Consider the following 14,557-nt stretch of genomic DNA (forward strand, 5'->3'; position numbering starts at 1 on the left):
TTTAATAAAAAGATTAATTACTATTTTTTTTTAATTAATTATTATTTTTTTTCATATAAATATTATATTATTTTTTTATAATTCCTTGAAATAAAAGTTTGAGCCAAAAATTCATTTAAAAAATAAATAAAAATTCAATTTTCGATTTTTTTTTAAAAAAGTTCATGTGATGCCTAAGATATAATTAATATTTCAATAATTTTTACTTTTTTATGAAAATTTTTGTAAAATACAATAAATTAAAAAAAATCTGCCATAAATCGCAGTTAATAAACAATAAATTGTATAGACGAAACAGGGAAGCCATCAAATAAAAAATAATTTATATTAAAATTAAGTTTTTAAGAATCGAATAAAAAAACATAAAATTACTTGCCATTAATTTAATAAAAAAAATTGTAACATTTTTTAACATTAATTTTTTAAGATATTTCTTTCAGTAGAATTAAACAAATAAAAAATTAATTAATTTTTAATAAATTCTGCTCGTTTAAAATTTATTTGAATTAAAAAATTAATTTTCTTTAAAATAATAAATTAATTAATTTTATTTTTTTTAAATTTTAATTTTTAATTTTTTTTTATTTAAATTTTCAAATTCAATTAAATTTATTTTATTAATTTCAATTAATTATTTTCATTAATTTTTTATTTAAAAAAAAAATAATTCAAGTAAATTTAACTAATTAAATTTTAAAAAAATTAAAATTTTTAAACGAACAAAATTGAAACGAAAAAAAAAATTATAAGAAAACCTCGTAAATAATTTTAAAAAGTTATAAAATAACAAAAAAAAAATTAAAAGTATTATTCATGACAAAATTTCGAGATTAAATCTTTTTTTTTTATTAATTTTAAATAAATTTTCTTATAAAAAAATTAACAAAAAAAATATTGAGACAGATTTCTCTGATAATAGCTAATCATTAAATAATTAAATAAAAATAATTTTTTTTTAAATTCATGTGAAGGTTTCATAAAATTATAATTAAAGGGCTTGTTTTGTAAATCAAACAAATATTATTAAAAATTCATTAAAAATAAATAATTAAAAAAATTCAATGATTTCCCGTTACAGAGAATCAAAGTTGACCTTAAACTGTCTCAAATAAATACATAAAAATTTATTAACATTTTTTTTTCAATATTTCAATGAAAAATATTAAATAATAAAAAAAATAATTTTAAGAGATTAATCTAGATTTTAATATTTTATTAAGACATTCACTGTCTTTCATGTGTCAAATAATTTTTGTAAAATAAATAAATAAAATTTAATTAAAAAGCACGAAATAAATAATTTTTTATACAAAAAAATTTTTTTTTTAAAATTATTTTTCGATTTTTATTTAAAAATTTTTTGATTTAATTAAAAAAATATTTTTTTAATAAAAAAAGCAAAAAAAAAAAAAAATAACTGTAAGTACCAAAAGTCTTTTATAAATTAAAAAAATATTTTGAACTTCCTTGTTAGGTGTTAAGCTGTCAATCAAATTTTTATTTTAATTTTTATTGCCACCTTTGCGTTAAATTTTTAATGAGATCGTTTATCAAAAAATACTCATGTTTATTTATTTTTGTCTATTTTTTCATAAATTTAATGATTTTTTGTACAATTGTGAGAAATTCATGTCTCCAGATTTTTTTTGTTTATTTTTTCGTCTTGTCTCGATGATGTCTGCCATCAGTCTGAGACATTTTTCGCTACCTGTTTTTTTTTTTGTAAAAAGGTGAAAAAATGTTCTAACTCGTACAGCTTTCTATAGAGATACGTCGAAAAAAGTGCATCAGATGAAATTTTTGCATATAAAATGAGGAGGAATTCTTGACCAAAGCATCAGTCTTCACTCGATTTTCGTTCTTGCAAGTCCAAGTTGCTTTTAAATTTTTTTATTTGCTTAAAAAAACATCCTTGAAACTATAATTTATGTCATAAGCGATCATAAAAGAGCATTCCGCACAAAGACAAAGACAATTCGAACGGAACAAAAAATCAGAAAGAGATAAAAATTAATTAAAAGTACAACAAAGCACCAGCTAACGAGGAAGAAAGAGAAGCGCGTTCAGTGTAACGAAGAGTGGCAAGTGAATCAGACGCATTTTCAAGAGGATTTTAATTTTTTTCACGACTTTTTACGTCAATTTCGACAAAAATATGAAATTTTTGGTAAGTTTCTCCTTAAAACTTGAATATTTTTACATTTTTTTAATAAAAATTTCAATTTTACAGGTTTTTGTCACATTATTCCTTCACGTGGTTGGCACATTCGCGTTGCACGAAAGTCCCTTTGTCTCGAAATTGGCTCGAGATGCGATAATTGACGACGAAAAACCTGCCATTTTGGATCGGAGCAAGCGTTATAACATTCCGAAGCACGTTCCGCAGCAACAACAGACCCCAAAGCAGCAATTTTTCCATGAAACGTCGCATCGGGAGTTCCAAACGAACGCTCATGGCAGCGTAAAGGAGCCAATTCATCATTTTGGACCCGCATTCAAGGCGCAGGAAGGACATTTTGAGCATTCAGGAGGGCAAAGTCATCATAAAGAGTCTCATTTGGAACAAAATTTGCATCAAAATTACCCAAAAGAGACTCATTTTGAGGGAAATGTTCATCACGGAAGCGATTTTGGGCGTAAAGAAAGTCATTTCAGCGGAAATTCTCATCAAGGGGGTCATCAAACCGCAAATTTTGGGCATAAAGAGGTTCATGTAGAACAAAATTTGCATCACGGAGCCCAAAATTATCAAAAAGAGGAGCATTTTGGGGGAAATTCTCATCAAAACCCCCAATTCGGGCATAAGGAAAGCCATGAAACCTCATATCACGCCTCCAATGAGCACGTCGAGTTCAAAAATCATCATCAAGGCAAGAGTTTCGGGCACGGAATGAAACAACCTCAAGGTTTTAAGGATCACGGACATAAAAAATTCGTTCCTGCACCTCATAAACCTGTCCCGCATCATCGCCCAAACTCGATTCATGGACATCCGCCTCCCAAACACGCTCCAATTCACTTCCCTCAGCATCATGAGTCCCATCACAGGCCTCAACATCACAAATCTCCCCATCATAGAATCCACAAAAGAAGCGCTACTTACTGGAATCGCCATCATTCGCAACAAAACACGGGTTTCGGCAATTATAACCCTCATTATTGGTCTTCTGGAAGCGATTCTTATGAAAATTCTGACGATTTTTATCAAAATTCGTATCCAACTTACAATAATGTTCCAAATTCTTACTATGGAAACTACCCAAGTTACTATCCGGAGCACCAACATAACCATTTTAGCGGGAATTGCCCATGGAAGAAGCCGAATTATTATCCAACGACGAGATTTACGACCACTAAGAAGCCCGTTTTGCATGTCAAGCCACATCATGAGCACGAAAATCACAGACCGCTCGTGAATCCTCTCGAACACATGCATGAAAAGCCTGTTCAAACGACTACAACGAGGCCTCATCACGAAAATCATCATCACGATCACAAAATTCAGGCAGTTTTGAACTCTGTTGGCAACGCGGTGCTTGATGTCAAAGAGCAACTCTTGCATAAAGACCCAAAACGGCCCGGAAATCAAGTGAGACCTGTAGTTGCGATCGATCCCGCTCATCCTGGAGTCGGGCAACAAGGACTTTTTGTGCCTGTTATGCGTCCCGTGGTCAAAGATCATCATCACGGGCATTCCCATGGGCATCATTCGCACGGACATCCACGAAATGACGAGGAAGAAACGAGAAATAACGAAGAAATGCCAATTTTGGAGGTGATTCCGAATCCAGTTGCTGAGGAAAATGTCGATTCGATGCGAAATGAAGGAAATTCTGTCGTTGAAGAACCAAAAGAAGACGAAATGAAGAAGCAAGAAGATGAAAATGAGGACACAGCACGATCGATGACGATGGAAGAAGAGTTTAATATCGATGTTCGTGGTGCTGGAGGAGACATACGGTAGATTCCTTAAATATATTTTAAAGTTTTGATTAAAAAATAAGAATTTATGTAAATTTTATGTTAAAAAATGATAAAAAAAAAGTCACAGAATAAATGTTTTTATAAAAAATGAAGATTTTTTTGGTCTATGAGTGAGAGTTCATTCCCTTTTCGAGAATTTTTTGTTAGTTGAATTTGCAATTCAAGTCAATGGATGCACATAAATTTGACTAAAATATTGAAATTTTTGAGAACATCACAGATATTTTTAATGCATTTTTATGAAAAAGTTGCTTTTGATGGGTTTTGATGTCTGTCTGTTTTTAAATATATCATTTTAAATTTTCTTAAAATTAATATTTACCTGACAAAAAAATTTTAGAAATTTAAATTTCATTGCATTTTAAAAAAAATGAAAATTAATATTTATTTTTAGGTTTTTTGAAGTTAAAAAAATATTTATTTTAATGAATTTTTTAATAAAAATTAAAAAATATTTTTAAATTAAATTAAATCTATTAATTATTTCAATTATAAAAAAAATATTATCAAAAAAATTAAATATAAAAAAAATTATATTAATAATTATTTTTTTTTAATTTTTAACTACTTTTATATATTTTTTAATTTTTTTAAAAAATAAAATGGAGGTAAGAAAATAATTTTTATATTTTTTAAAACCACAAAAAATTTATTTTTATGAAATTTTATTTTTAATTTTGAAAATTTATTATTATAATTTTTTTTTACTATAAATTTTATTTAAAGCTAACTCAAACACTCAAACAGCTCAAAAAATAATTTTTAAAGAAAAATTTTTAATTTATTTTGTATAATAATTTATTTTTTTCAGTAAAGAAATTTAGAGAGAAATGTTTAAAGATTTTCATAAATAAATTATTTTTTTTCTAAATTTATTATTATACCTCTCAATTAGGTAAAAAAATATTTTTTTAAAAGTTAAAATTTTTACTGTTTTTGTTTTTATATTTTTTTAATTATTGCTTAATTTTTTAATAAATTATTTTACCTTAAATAAATAATTTATTTTTAAAATTAAAAATAAAGTATAAAAAAAATAAATAAATAAATATTTTGAGTTTTTTCTAAAAAATAAATTTTTAATCAAATATTGATTTAATTTTATTTAAAATTTTTCATTATTGAACCTCAATATAATTTTAAAATAAAAAAAATCACAAATTCTTATTTATTTTTAAATTTTCAATATTAATTTTAATTTAAATATATTTTACATTAAATATTTTTATTTTATTCAAAATTTGGATTTTTTCTAAAAAATAAATTTTTTTATATTTAAATAACTCTCAATTAGGTAAAAAAAAATACCTATTTATTTTAAAAAATTAAAATTTAATTAACTTTTTTTAATTAGGTATTTAATTTTTAAATGTTTTATCTTTAATTATTTATTATTTATATTTTTGATACTTTCATTTAAAATATTTAGTTTAATTTTTCTTTAAAATTTTATTTTTTTAGAAAAATTGAAAAAAAAAATTCAAAATACGCTCAAGCCTTTTTATAAAAATTTCCATCGAAAGAGTTTTTAAAAAATTTCTTCACCTCTGAACGAAAATCTTTCCACAAAATTCTTCATTCAGTCACATTTTGCCTCTCAACCCGAAACAACTTCAACTAAAATCAAAATTTATAACGTTCCTCAATAAAAATCCAAATTCAAACTTAAATCAATCAAAAGCGCAAACGACTAAAGTCGAATCCACACAAATTTTAATCTAACTGCGCACACATTTACGATTTTTTATTGTTGTGTTGACGAATGAAGAATCGAAAGAGACGTGGATTAATCACAAAAAATAATAAAAAATTCGCTGTTGCGTCACTTCCAAAAGAAAATTTTTACAAAATTTTTGAATGTTTTTAATTTTTTGCCATGGTTTCCGCCACAAGAAACTGCTTCCGAGGCAAACTTTTGCTGAAAAATCATCATTCCCGACATTCTGTGAGGTTTCGCTCCAGCACCGAAGTCTGTTCAGAAACAGCTGTTTCGTAAGTTTTTAATTTTTTCATTAAAAAACATAAAAATTTTTAAAAAATTTCATTTTTTTAGCGATGCAAAGCCCTTTGAAGACGTTCCAGGCCCGAAAGGCTTCACTTTTTTTCAATACTTGACCGGCAAATATAGTTGGGACAAGATGCACGAAGGTTGCATGGCGAAATATCAAAAGTACGGCTCGATTGTGCGCGAAAGAATTTTACCGACGAAGGAAGCGACGATAGTTTACTTGTTCGATCCCGATGACATTGCGAAAGTTCTCAATGAAAAAGGTCCTGGGCTGTATCCGCGACGCCAAAGTCACCTCGCTTTGAAGAAATTTCGCAAAGATCGCAGCGGAATTTATAATACGGGCGGCTTGTTGCCCAGTAACGGCGAAGAATGGTGGAATTTGAGGGCAGAATTGCAAAAAGGACTGAGTTCGCCGCAAAATGTGAGGGAATTTTTGCCTTTAGCTGACGGAGTTATACAGGAATTTGTCAAAAATCAACGAGAAGGATTCATTTTTGACTATTTGAATGACATTGAACGCTTGAATCTCGAATGTAAGTCCTAAAAAATTAAAAAAATCATGAAAATTTTCCTTAAATTTGAATTTTTAGTGGTTTGTTTGATGGGATTTGACATCAGAATGAACGCATTTAGCCCAGAAGAGCGTCTCCCGTCGTCAATTTCATCCCGATTAATTGAAGCTGCTCGAATTTCCAACAGTTTAATCCTTCCTTTGGACCAGGGAGTGCTTTGGCGCCTCTTTGAGACCCCCATGTACAAGAAATTTCGCAAGGCCCAATCCTTCATGGAAGATGTCGCTGTCAATTTGATCCAACAAAAGCTCGAATTCTACCACGAAGACCAAAAAACCCGAAAATTATCACTTTTGGACGGTTACTTGAGGAATCCAAAGCTAAATTTATCCGATATTATCGGAATGGCGTGCGATTTATTGCTGGCGGGTGTCGATACGAGCTCATACACGACCAGTTATGCCCTTTTTCATCTCGGCAAACACCCAAAAGTGCAAGAAAAATTATTTGAAGAAGCAAAAAAAGTCTTTCCTGATAAAAATTCGCCGATAGATGGCGCTGCCTTGAACAACGAAGTCAAATATGCTCGAGCTGTGCTTCGAGAAACCTTGAGGTTGAACCCAATTGCCATCGGAGTCGGCAGAATTTTGAACCAAGACACGGTTTTGAGTGGATATCTCGTGCCAAAAGGGACAATTATCGTCACACAGACCCAAGTTGCAAGTTTGTTAGATAAAAATTTCAAAAATCCCGCGGATTTTTTGCCGGAAAGATGGTTGAGAACGCCCGAAGGAGGCAAACCTGACATCAATCCATACACAAGTCTTCCTTTCGGGCACGGAATGCGTGCCTGCATCGCCCGGAGATTCGCTGAACAGAACATTATCCTCTTCCTGTTGCGTCTCTTAAGGAATTTTGAAGTCAAATGGACCGGAGATGCCCAAATGGAGTACTCGACAAAGCTCATTAACGTTCCAGATGCGCCAATTTCCCTCGAATTGATCGCTAGAAAGGATTAATTAAAAAGGAAAAAATTGAAATTTTCGCATTTTTTTTATTTTTTCTCTTTCTTTGCGGGTCTTGCTTGCATTGCGTGATCGAAATTTCCATACAAAAGCGCGGTGTCAGTCAGCAAATGTTTTTACTTCTTGGCAACCTTCTTTGTCTTCTTGACGACCTTCTTTTTCTTGACCTTGTCGGGATTCTTCTTGGGCAAGGGCTTTGTTCCTTTCACGGGTTTACCAAACAAGAAGCCAGTGCGGGCAGCGGCTTTCTTCAATTTGTGGTAAACTGGAGTCACCAAGCGGTTGCGTTGACGACGAACAGTGCGGATCTTGAAGCGATCGAAATCCGTCAAAGTAACGCGCTGCAAAGAAAAAAAATTTTTTTGATTAATTTTTTTGCTTGAAATTTTAAGAAATTTTTTTTTTTGGAAGGGGATTTTTGTCAGATATGGTGTTAGCTTCATTTATGAGTCAGACGGCACATTCCTATCAAAGATTCTATACGGGATCATCATTTTGACGAAATAATATTTTTTTAAACTAAAATAAATTATTTAAAATTCTAAAAAAATTCTTACAGGTCTCGCTTAAAAATTATTAATTTAAATCAAAATTTTAATTTTTTTTTATTTTTAAAAAATATTTTTTTAATTTTTAAAATTATTTTTTTAATTTTTTAAAATTATTTTTTTCAATTTTTTTTAAATTATTTTTTTTATTTTTTAAAATTTTTTTTTTTTTTCAAATTTTTTAAAATTTTTTTTTTTTTTCAAAATTTTTTTTTTAATTTTTTTTTTTATTTTTTAAAATTATTTTTTTTTTAATTTGAAAAAAAATTTTTTTTTAATATTTTAGAAGTATTTCTTTTATTTTAATTTTTTTTTTTATTTTTCAAAGTTATTTCATTAATTTTTCAAAATTTATTTCTTTAATTTTTAAAATTATTTCTTTTTTAATTTTTAGAATTTTTTTAATAACAATTCTAAATTAAAAAATCAACACAAAATGGAAAAATAATTTTATTTAAAAAAAATAATTAAAAAAATTAATTAATTTAAAATTTTTTTATTTGAATAATTTTTTTTAGAATTTTAAATATTTTTTTCTATTTTAAAAATTTGAGAAAAACTTAAATAAAAAAAAATACTTACAGCATGCTTGGCTTTAGCGCGCTCCGCCCATTGTGTGGATGACCATTTCTCCTTGAGGTTGAAAGCTTCAAGGGCTTTACGGACAACTCGTGTTGGGGCGGTGTAGGGGAACTTGACGCGGAATTTTGTCAAATACAAGTGGCTGACGGGGTATTGTTGGCGTGGAACTCCGCTCAATGGGCCATCAATCAAAACCTAAAAGAGAAAAATTTCATTAATTTCCAATTTTTCCACAAAAAATCAAAATTTTCATTAAAAAAGTCTTCAGAAAATGTTTTAAGTTGGCTTCATGTGTGTGTCAGTCGGCCCTTCCTAAACTAGGAAGGATCATCATTGTGGACAAAAAAATAAAAATTCCGTCAAAATGTTTGGTTAGCTTTCCTCCTTACCCGATTTTGATCAATGATGTCAACGATGCTGACGAGCTTTCCCTTGAATTTGCCGCGAGCGCACCGCGCAATACGGCCCGTTTGTACGAATTTCTTGAAGGCAGGCTAAAAATGAGAGAAAAATTAGTAAATTTGTCTTTTGAAAAGGCTTCCGATGAAATATCTCAATAGGCAGCACACACGCACGTACAGCGGATTCATGCCATGTGGCTACAGAGGCAACAACATTCGCTAATTTTGAGCTTTTGAACACATTTCACGACCATATTTGAGGTATTTTATCGAAGGCGGGCACTTATTTTTGCATTTTTCATGTTTTTACGCCAAATAACGACGCAAAAACAAGAAAATATCACGGAAAATCCGCAACACTCACCATCTTTTTTTAAGAGCTTGACTGAAAAGAAAGAGCTGTCAGCGAAACGTGCGAAATGTCAAAAATAGTTGAATTAACGGAAGGCAATTTTGTTAAAATGGAGTTGAGACGAATGAAATTGATAAAGTATTTGGTATTTGATAATTTTGGGCGTCGTTCATTTATGACGCCGAATAAAATACCGCCTCATCGAAGATTTCCCCCGAAAAAATTTATAACTCAAAACTGCCAAAAAATTGAAACTGAAAAAAAAATTTTTCTTTGACACAGTTTTGATTTGAAAACTAAATCAAGAGCAAAACTGTGTCAAAAACTATGTCAAAAACTGTGTCAAAGCAATTTTTGTCAAATCTTGCTCCAAATGGATAAAAATTTGTCAGAGGGCTCTAATTTATCATTTTTAATCATTTTAAAACTCAAAACTGCCAAAAAATTGAAACTGAAAAAAAATTTTTTCTTTGACACAGTTTTGATTTGAAAACTAAATCAAGAGCAAAACTGTGTCAAAAACTATGTCAAAAACTGTGTCAAAGCAATTTTTGTCAAATCTTGCTCCAAATGGATAAAAATTTGTCAGAGGGCTCTAATTTATCATTTTTAATCATTTTAAAACTCAAAACTGCCAAAAAATTGAAACTGAAAAAAAATTTTTTCTTTGACTGTGTCAAATTTTTGTTTTGAAATTTGAAAATTTATCACAGTTTTGATTTGAAAACTAAATCAAGAGCAAAACTGTGTCAAAAACTATGTCAAAAACTGTGTCAAAGCAATTTTTGTCAAATCTTGCTCCAAATGGATAAAAATTTGTCAGAGGGCTCTAATTTATCATTTTTAATCATTTTAAAACTCAAAACTTCCAAAAAATTGAAACTTAAAAATTTTTTTTCCTTTGACATAGTTTTGATTTGAAAACTAAATCAAGAGCAAAACTGTGTCAAAAACTATGTCAAAAACTGTGTCAAAGCAATTTTTGTCAAATCTTGCTCCAAATGGATAAAAATTTGTCAGAGGGCTCTAATTAATCATTTTTAATCATTTTATGACTCAAAAGTGCCAAAAAATTGAAACTGAAAAAAAATTTTTCTTTGACACAGTTTTGATTTGAAAACTAAATCAAGAGCAAAACTGTGTCAAAAACTATGTCAAAAACTGTGTCAAAGCAATTTTTGTCAAATCTTGCTCCAAATGGATAAAAATTTGTCAGAGGGCTCTAATTTATCATTTTTAATCATTTTAAAACTCAAAACTGCCAAAAAATTGAAACTGAAAAAAAATTTTTTCTTTGACACAGTTTTGATTTGAAAACTAAATCAAGAGCAAAACTGTGTCAAAAACTATGTCAAAAACTGTGTCAAAGCAATTTTTGTCAAATCTTGCTCCAAATGGATATAAATTTGTCAGAGGGCTCTAATTTATCATTTTTAATCATTTTAAAACTCAAAACTGCCAAAAAATTGAAACTGAAAAAAAAATTTTTCTTTGACACAGTTTTGATTTGAAAACTAAATCAAGAGCAAAACTGTGTCAAAAACTATGTCAAAAACTGTGTCAAAGCAATTTTTGTCAAATCTTGCTCCAAATGGATAAAAATTTGTCAGAGGGCTCTAATTTATCATTTTTAATCATTTTATAACTCAAAACTGCCAAAAAATTGAAACTGAAAAAAAATTTTTTCTTTGACATAGTTTTGATTTGAAAACTAAATCTCTTTTTCAAAAACTATTTTGGATAAAAAAATAAACTTTTTGGATAAGAAAAATCTGACAACGCTACCCTCCCCTTTAAACTTATGAAGCCATTAATGGATGACCCCAATTTATCAAATTAATTCGTCTCACCTTTACCGAGAATTGAATTAGCATTTGGCGATTTCTATTATCATTTTCATTCGTCTCACACTATATTTACCAAAATTCGGCTCCATGCCGATCAAAAAAAAAAATTAAATTTAAGAAAATATTAAATAACGACGCTCCAAATCCAAAAATTCCTTTTGAAACCAATCTCTGAAGATGCTCAAAAATGTCATTCATCGAGCGTTAAAGTTGTCATCGACGCAGAGATTCACAAGACGACCCATTTGCTCCTCGTTCACACATTTTTGCAGCAATAATGGTAATTTTCTTTTACAAATTTCTTCAGAAAATGTTAAATTTTCAATTTTTTTTTACAGAAATCATCAAAAAAGACGACTTTACCCTCGAAATCCAACAAGCCCGCAATTCCGTGGAAATTCTAAACCAACTTGGATCTCAACCCCTCAACACTCGTCAAACCATCGCCTGTCTCTGGGGCATCTTCGAACACCAAAAAGGCAAAAAATCCGCTTCCAACCATGAAATTCTCGAACATCCCCATTTCGAGCAGCTTTGTCGAAGTCTCCGCAAGGAAATTCAACACTTGACCATCAACGAAACGGTTTTCGCTGTCGAAGCCTTGTCGCATGTTGGCGTTGCGAGTGATAGTCGCATCATGACTTCGCTTCTTTCGATGATCCGGCACGAAGTTAACGACTTGCCGCTGGCGAAACTGATAAAATTGCATCTTTTGTTGAAAAAAATGAAAAAGACGCCTTTGATTGAAGCGCTGGATATCGCCTTGCCGCTGGTTTTTGAGAATCAGTTACCTCTAAAAATTGCCCGGGACGACCAACAGGAGCTAAATTACTGTTTGATGTACATTACGATGTACCGCGTGTCAGAACAGACGAAAAATATCATTTTAACCGCCTTAACTCTGCTGGGAAATTCACTTGAACCGTATTACGCGATGAAAGTCTTATGTAACTGCGTGAAATTGGGTCCTGCGAACGAAATTCAGGAAAAACTCGTGTCAAATTGCTTCGAAGTGATCAACGAAAATTTGCATCAAGAAACGTCGAGGCATATCAGTAAAATAGTGCAATATATTTGGCGCGGCATGAAAAAAGGCGAAAAAGAAATTTATTGCAATTTGGAATTTTTGGTAAAATCCTCAAAATTGGCGGTTCAGAACAAATGGAGTATCGATGAAATTTTTTCGCTGCTTCATTACCTTCATAGACTCCATTTTGTCGATGTCGAGCTCCTAAACTACTTTGCCGAACAACTATCCGAAGACCCGCAACAACTGAGAACAGCCCGAGTTGGTTACGTTTTGACTTTTGTCGAAGCCTTTGGACTTGCGAATTACAAACCGCCAAAATGGGAAATCCTTAAACCTCATTTGATGGAGAATCCGATTTTTAATTTGCGTTCAACGAACATTTCGTGGCTGAAATTAATTCTGAATTCATTAATTTTGGATATTTGGCGCCCTTCGTTGGTCGAAAGGGTTTTCCAAGCGGAATTTTTGGACAAATATTTAAACGAGAATTATTTGTATGAACATCGACTCCTGCTGATTTTGTATCAAGTTGTCAATACCATCAAAAAAGACACTTTCGGGAAAAATGTGCCAAAAATCGATCCAAAATACCTCGAAAAAGCAATTGATTCGGTGCAAGTTGAAAGTACCTTGGAACCCATTTTGACAATGCTTTATGGCGAAAAAAAAGTAATTTTTAACGTGAAAACGCGTTTGGGACACAAAATCGATCATGTTGTAATTTTGAACGAAAATCACGAAGAACTAAATTTCGATGAAAATTCAACAGTTGAAGATTTGCAAGAAAAAGGTTTCAAATTACTCGCCGTTGTGAAGCCATTTATCGGGAAATTTAGCTTTAACGTCAATCGGCTGAAGGGTATTTACGATTTGGAATACCAAACTTTAGACACAATTTTGCCCGTTGTGATAGTGAGCCATGAAACGTACGAATCGCTATTAGATAAGGAGAAAATTCCCTACATAGAAAGACTAATTAATGAAAAGTTGTCGGAAATTTAGTATTAAATAGACGATTTTAGTGAAAAAACAAATTTATTAAAAAAAAAATAAAAAAGTTAAAATTTAACCATAATAATATCCAAAAGATGGGTAACGATTATACCCTGAAAAGAAAAATAATTAAAAAAATTAAATTCGGAATTCAATTTTGATACCAAGGTAAATGCAAAAATCTTACATGTACATGTCGACTTAATATTCACTTTCAGCTATAAAATTTATTAAATTTAGGTTAAAAATTATTTTGGATGGTTCTTCAGCTTAAAAATTTATAAATAAAAATTACGTAAAAAAAAATATATTTAAAAAAAATTAAAAAAATATATTAAAAAAAATATTAAAAAAATATATGTAAAAAAATATATATAAAAAAATCTGTTATACAAGAAGTTTTCAACTTCAAAAATAGATCATTTATATTCGTCAAGTCAAAAAAAAAATAGCAAAAAAAGCGAACTAAAAAGGAATAAACAAGGGCCTTGTGTTAACAAAGTCGAAAGAAATGCCAAGTAAATAAAGTTACAAAATTTTTGACAACAAAAACTTGAATATAAAGGATTTATTTCAGAATAAATATCAATACTGACGTAGACTGAAATAAATCCTTTATATTCAAATTTTTGTTCTCAAAAATTTTGTAACTTTATTTACTTGGCATTTTTTCGACTTTGTTAACACAAGGCCCTTGTTTATTCCTTTTTAGTTCGCTTTTTTTGCTATTTTTTTTTTTTATTTTTAACTTGACGAATATAAATGATCTATTTTTGAAGTTGAAAACTTCTTGTATAACAGATTTTTTATATATATTTTTTTAATATATTTTTTTTAAATATATTTTTTTATATATTTTTTAAATATATTTTTTTATATATTTTTTAAATATATTTTTTTACATATTTTTTTTTAATATATTTTTTTATATATTTTTTAAATATATTTTTTTATATATTTTAAAAATATATTTTTTTTAATATATTTTTTTTAAATATATTTTTTTAAAAATATTTTTTTATTTTTTTTTTAAATATATTTTTTTTTATTTATTACTTTTTAGTGTTGTACAGAAGTAGTTTTTAACATTTATCTAATCAAAAAAGCTCTAAAAACTAAAAAAATGACTCACAGAAAATTCATTGTAGTGACCGCCTTAGGTTAAGAGGTATCATTTGTATGGGAGGTCCATTTTAGAGAACCGCAGGACAAAAATGATGTATGGCAATGTTGTGCGTCTCGACGAGATAAACATTTCTGCATCATTAGATT

General features: G+C 29.3%; 4 protein-coding genes across 4 annotated transcripts; 3 read left to right on the forward strand and 1 right to left on the reverse strand.

The window, feature by feature from the left end:
• The first annotated feature begins 1,913 nt into the window (after positions 1 to 1,913).
• LOC134831795 (histidine-rich glycoprotein-like) lies at positions 1,914 to 4,053 on the forward strand. Its single transcript, XM_063845610.1, has 2 exons — positions 1,914 to 2,167; positions 2,231 to 4,053. The coding sequence occupies exons 1-2, from the start codon at positions 2,156 to 2,158 to the stop codon at positions 3,962 to 3,964; spliced, it is 1,746 nt and encodes a 581-aa protein (XP_063701680.1). The 5' UTR covers positions 1,914 to 2,155; the 3' UTR covers positions 3,965 to 4,053.
• A 1,535-nt stretch (positions 4,054 to 5,588) lies between these two features.
• LOC134829572 (cytochrome P450 302a1, mitochondrial) lies at positions 5,589 to 7,548 on the forward strand. Its single transcript, XM_063842723.1, has 3 exons — positions 5,589 to 5,976; positions 6,038 to 6,528; positions 6,586 to 7,548. Exons 1-3 carry the CDS (start codon positions 5,861 to 5,863, stop codon positions 7,524 to 7,526), a joined length of 1,548 nt encoding a protein of 515 aa, XP_063698793.1. The 5' UTR covers positions 5,589 to 5,860; the 3' UTR covers positions 7,527 to 7,548.
• On the reverse strand, positions 7,542 to 9,480 carry LOC134829573 (large ribosomal subunit protein eL14). The gene is made up of 4 exons (XM_063842724.1): positions 9,428 to 9,480; positions 9,052 to 9,156; positions 8,663 to 8,857; positions 7,542 to 7,873 (listed from the first exon to the last, which is right to left on the reverse strand). The coding sequence occupies exons 1-4, from the start codon at positions 9,428 to 9,430 to the stop codon at positions 7,649 to 7,651; spliced, it is 528 nt and encodes a 175-aa protein (XP_063698794.1). The 5' UTR covers positions 9,431 to 9,480; the 3' UTR covers positions 7,542 to 7,648.
• A 1,850-nt stretch (positions 9,481 to 11,330) lies between these two features.
• Positions 11,331 to 13,383, forward strand: LOC134830277 (uncharacterized). Its single transcript, XM_063843699.1, has 2 exons — positions 11,331 to 11,542; positions 11,601 to 13,383. Exons 1-2 carry the CDS (start codon positions 11,440 to 11,442, stop codon positions 13,292 to 13,294), a joined length of 1,797 nt encoding a protein of 598 aa, XP_063699769.1. The 5' UTR covers positions 11,331 to 11,439; the 3' UTR covers positions 13,295 to 13,383.
• The last annotated feature ends 1,174 nt before the right edge of the window (positions 13,384 to 14,557 follow it).

Source organism: Culicoides brevitarsis, chromosome 2 (assembly GCF_036172545.1).
Source record: "Culicoides brevitarsis isolate CSIRO-B50_1 chromosome 2, AGI_CSIRO_Cbre_v1, whole genome shotgun sequence".
Taxonomy (NCBI): Eukaryota; Metazoa; Arthropoda; class Insecta; order Diptera; family Ceratopogonidae; genus Culicoides; species Culicoides brevitarsis.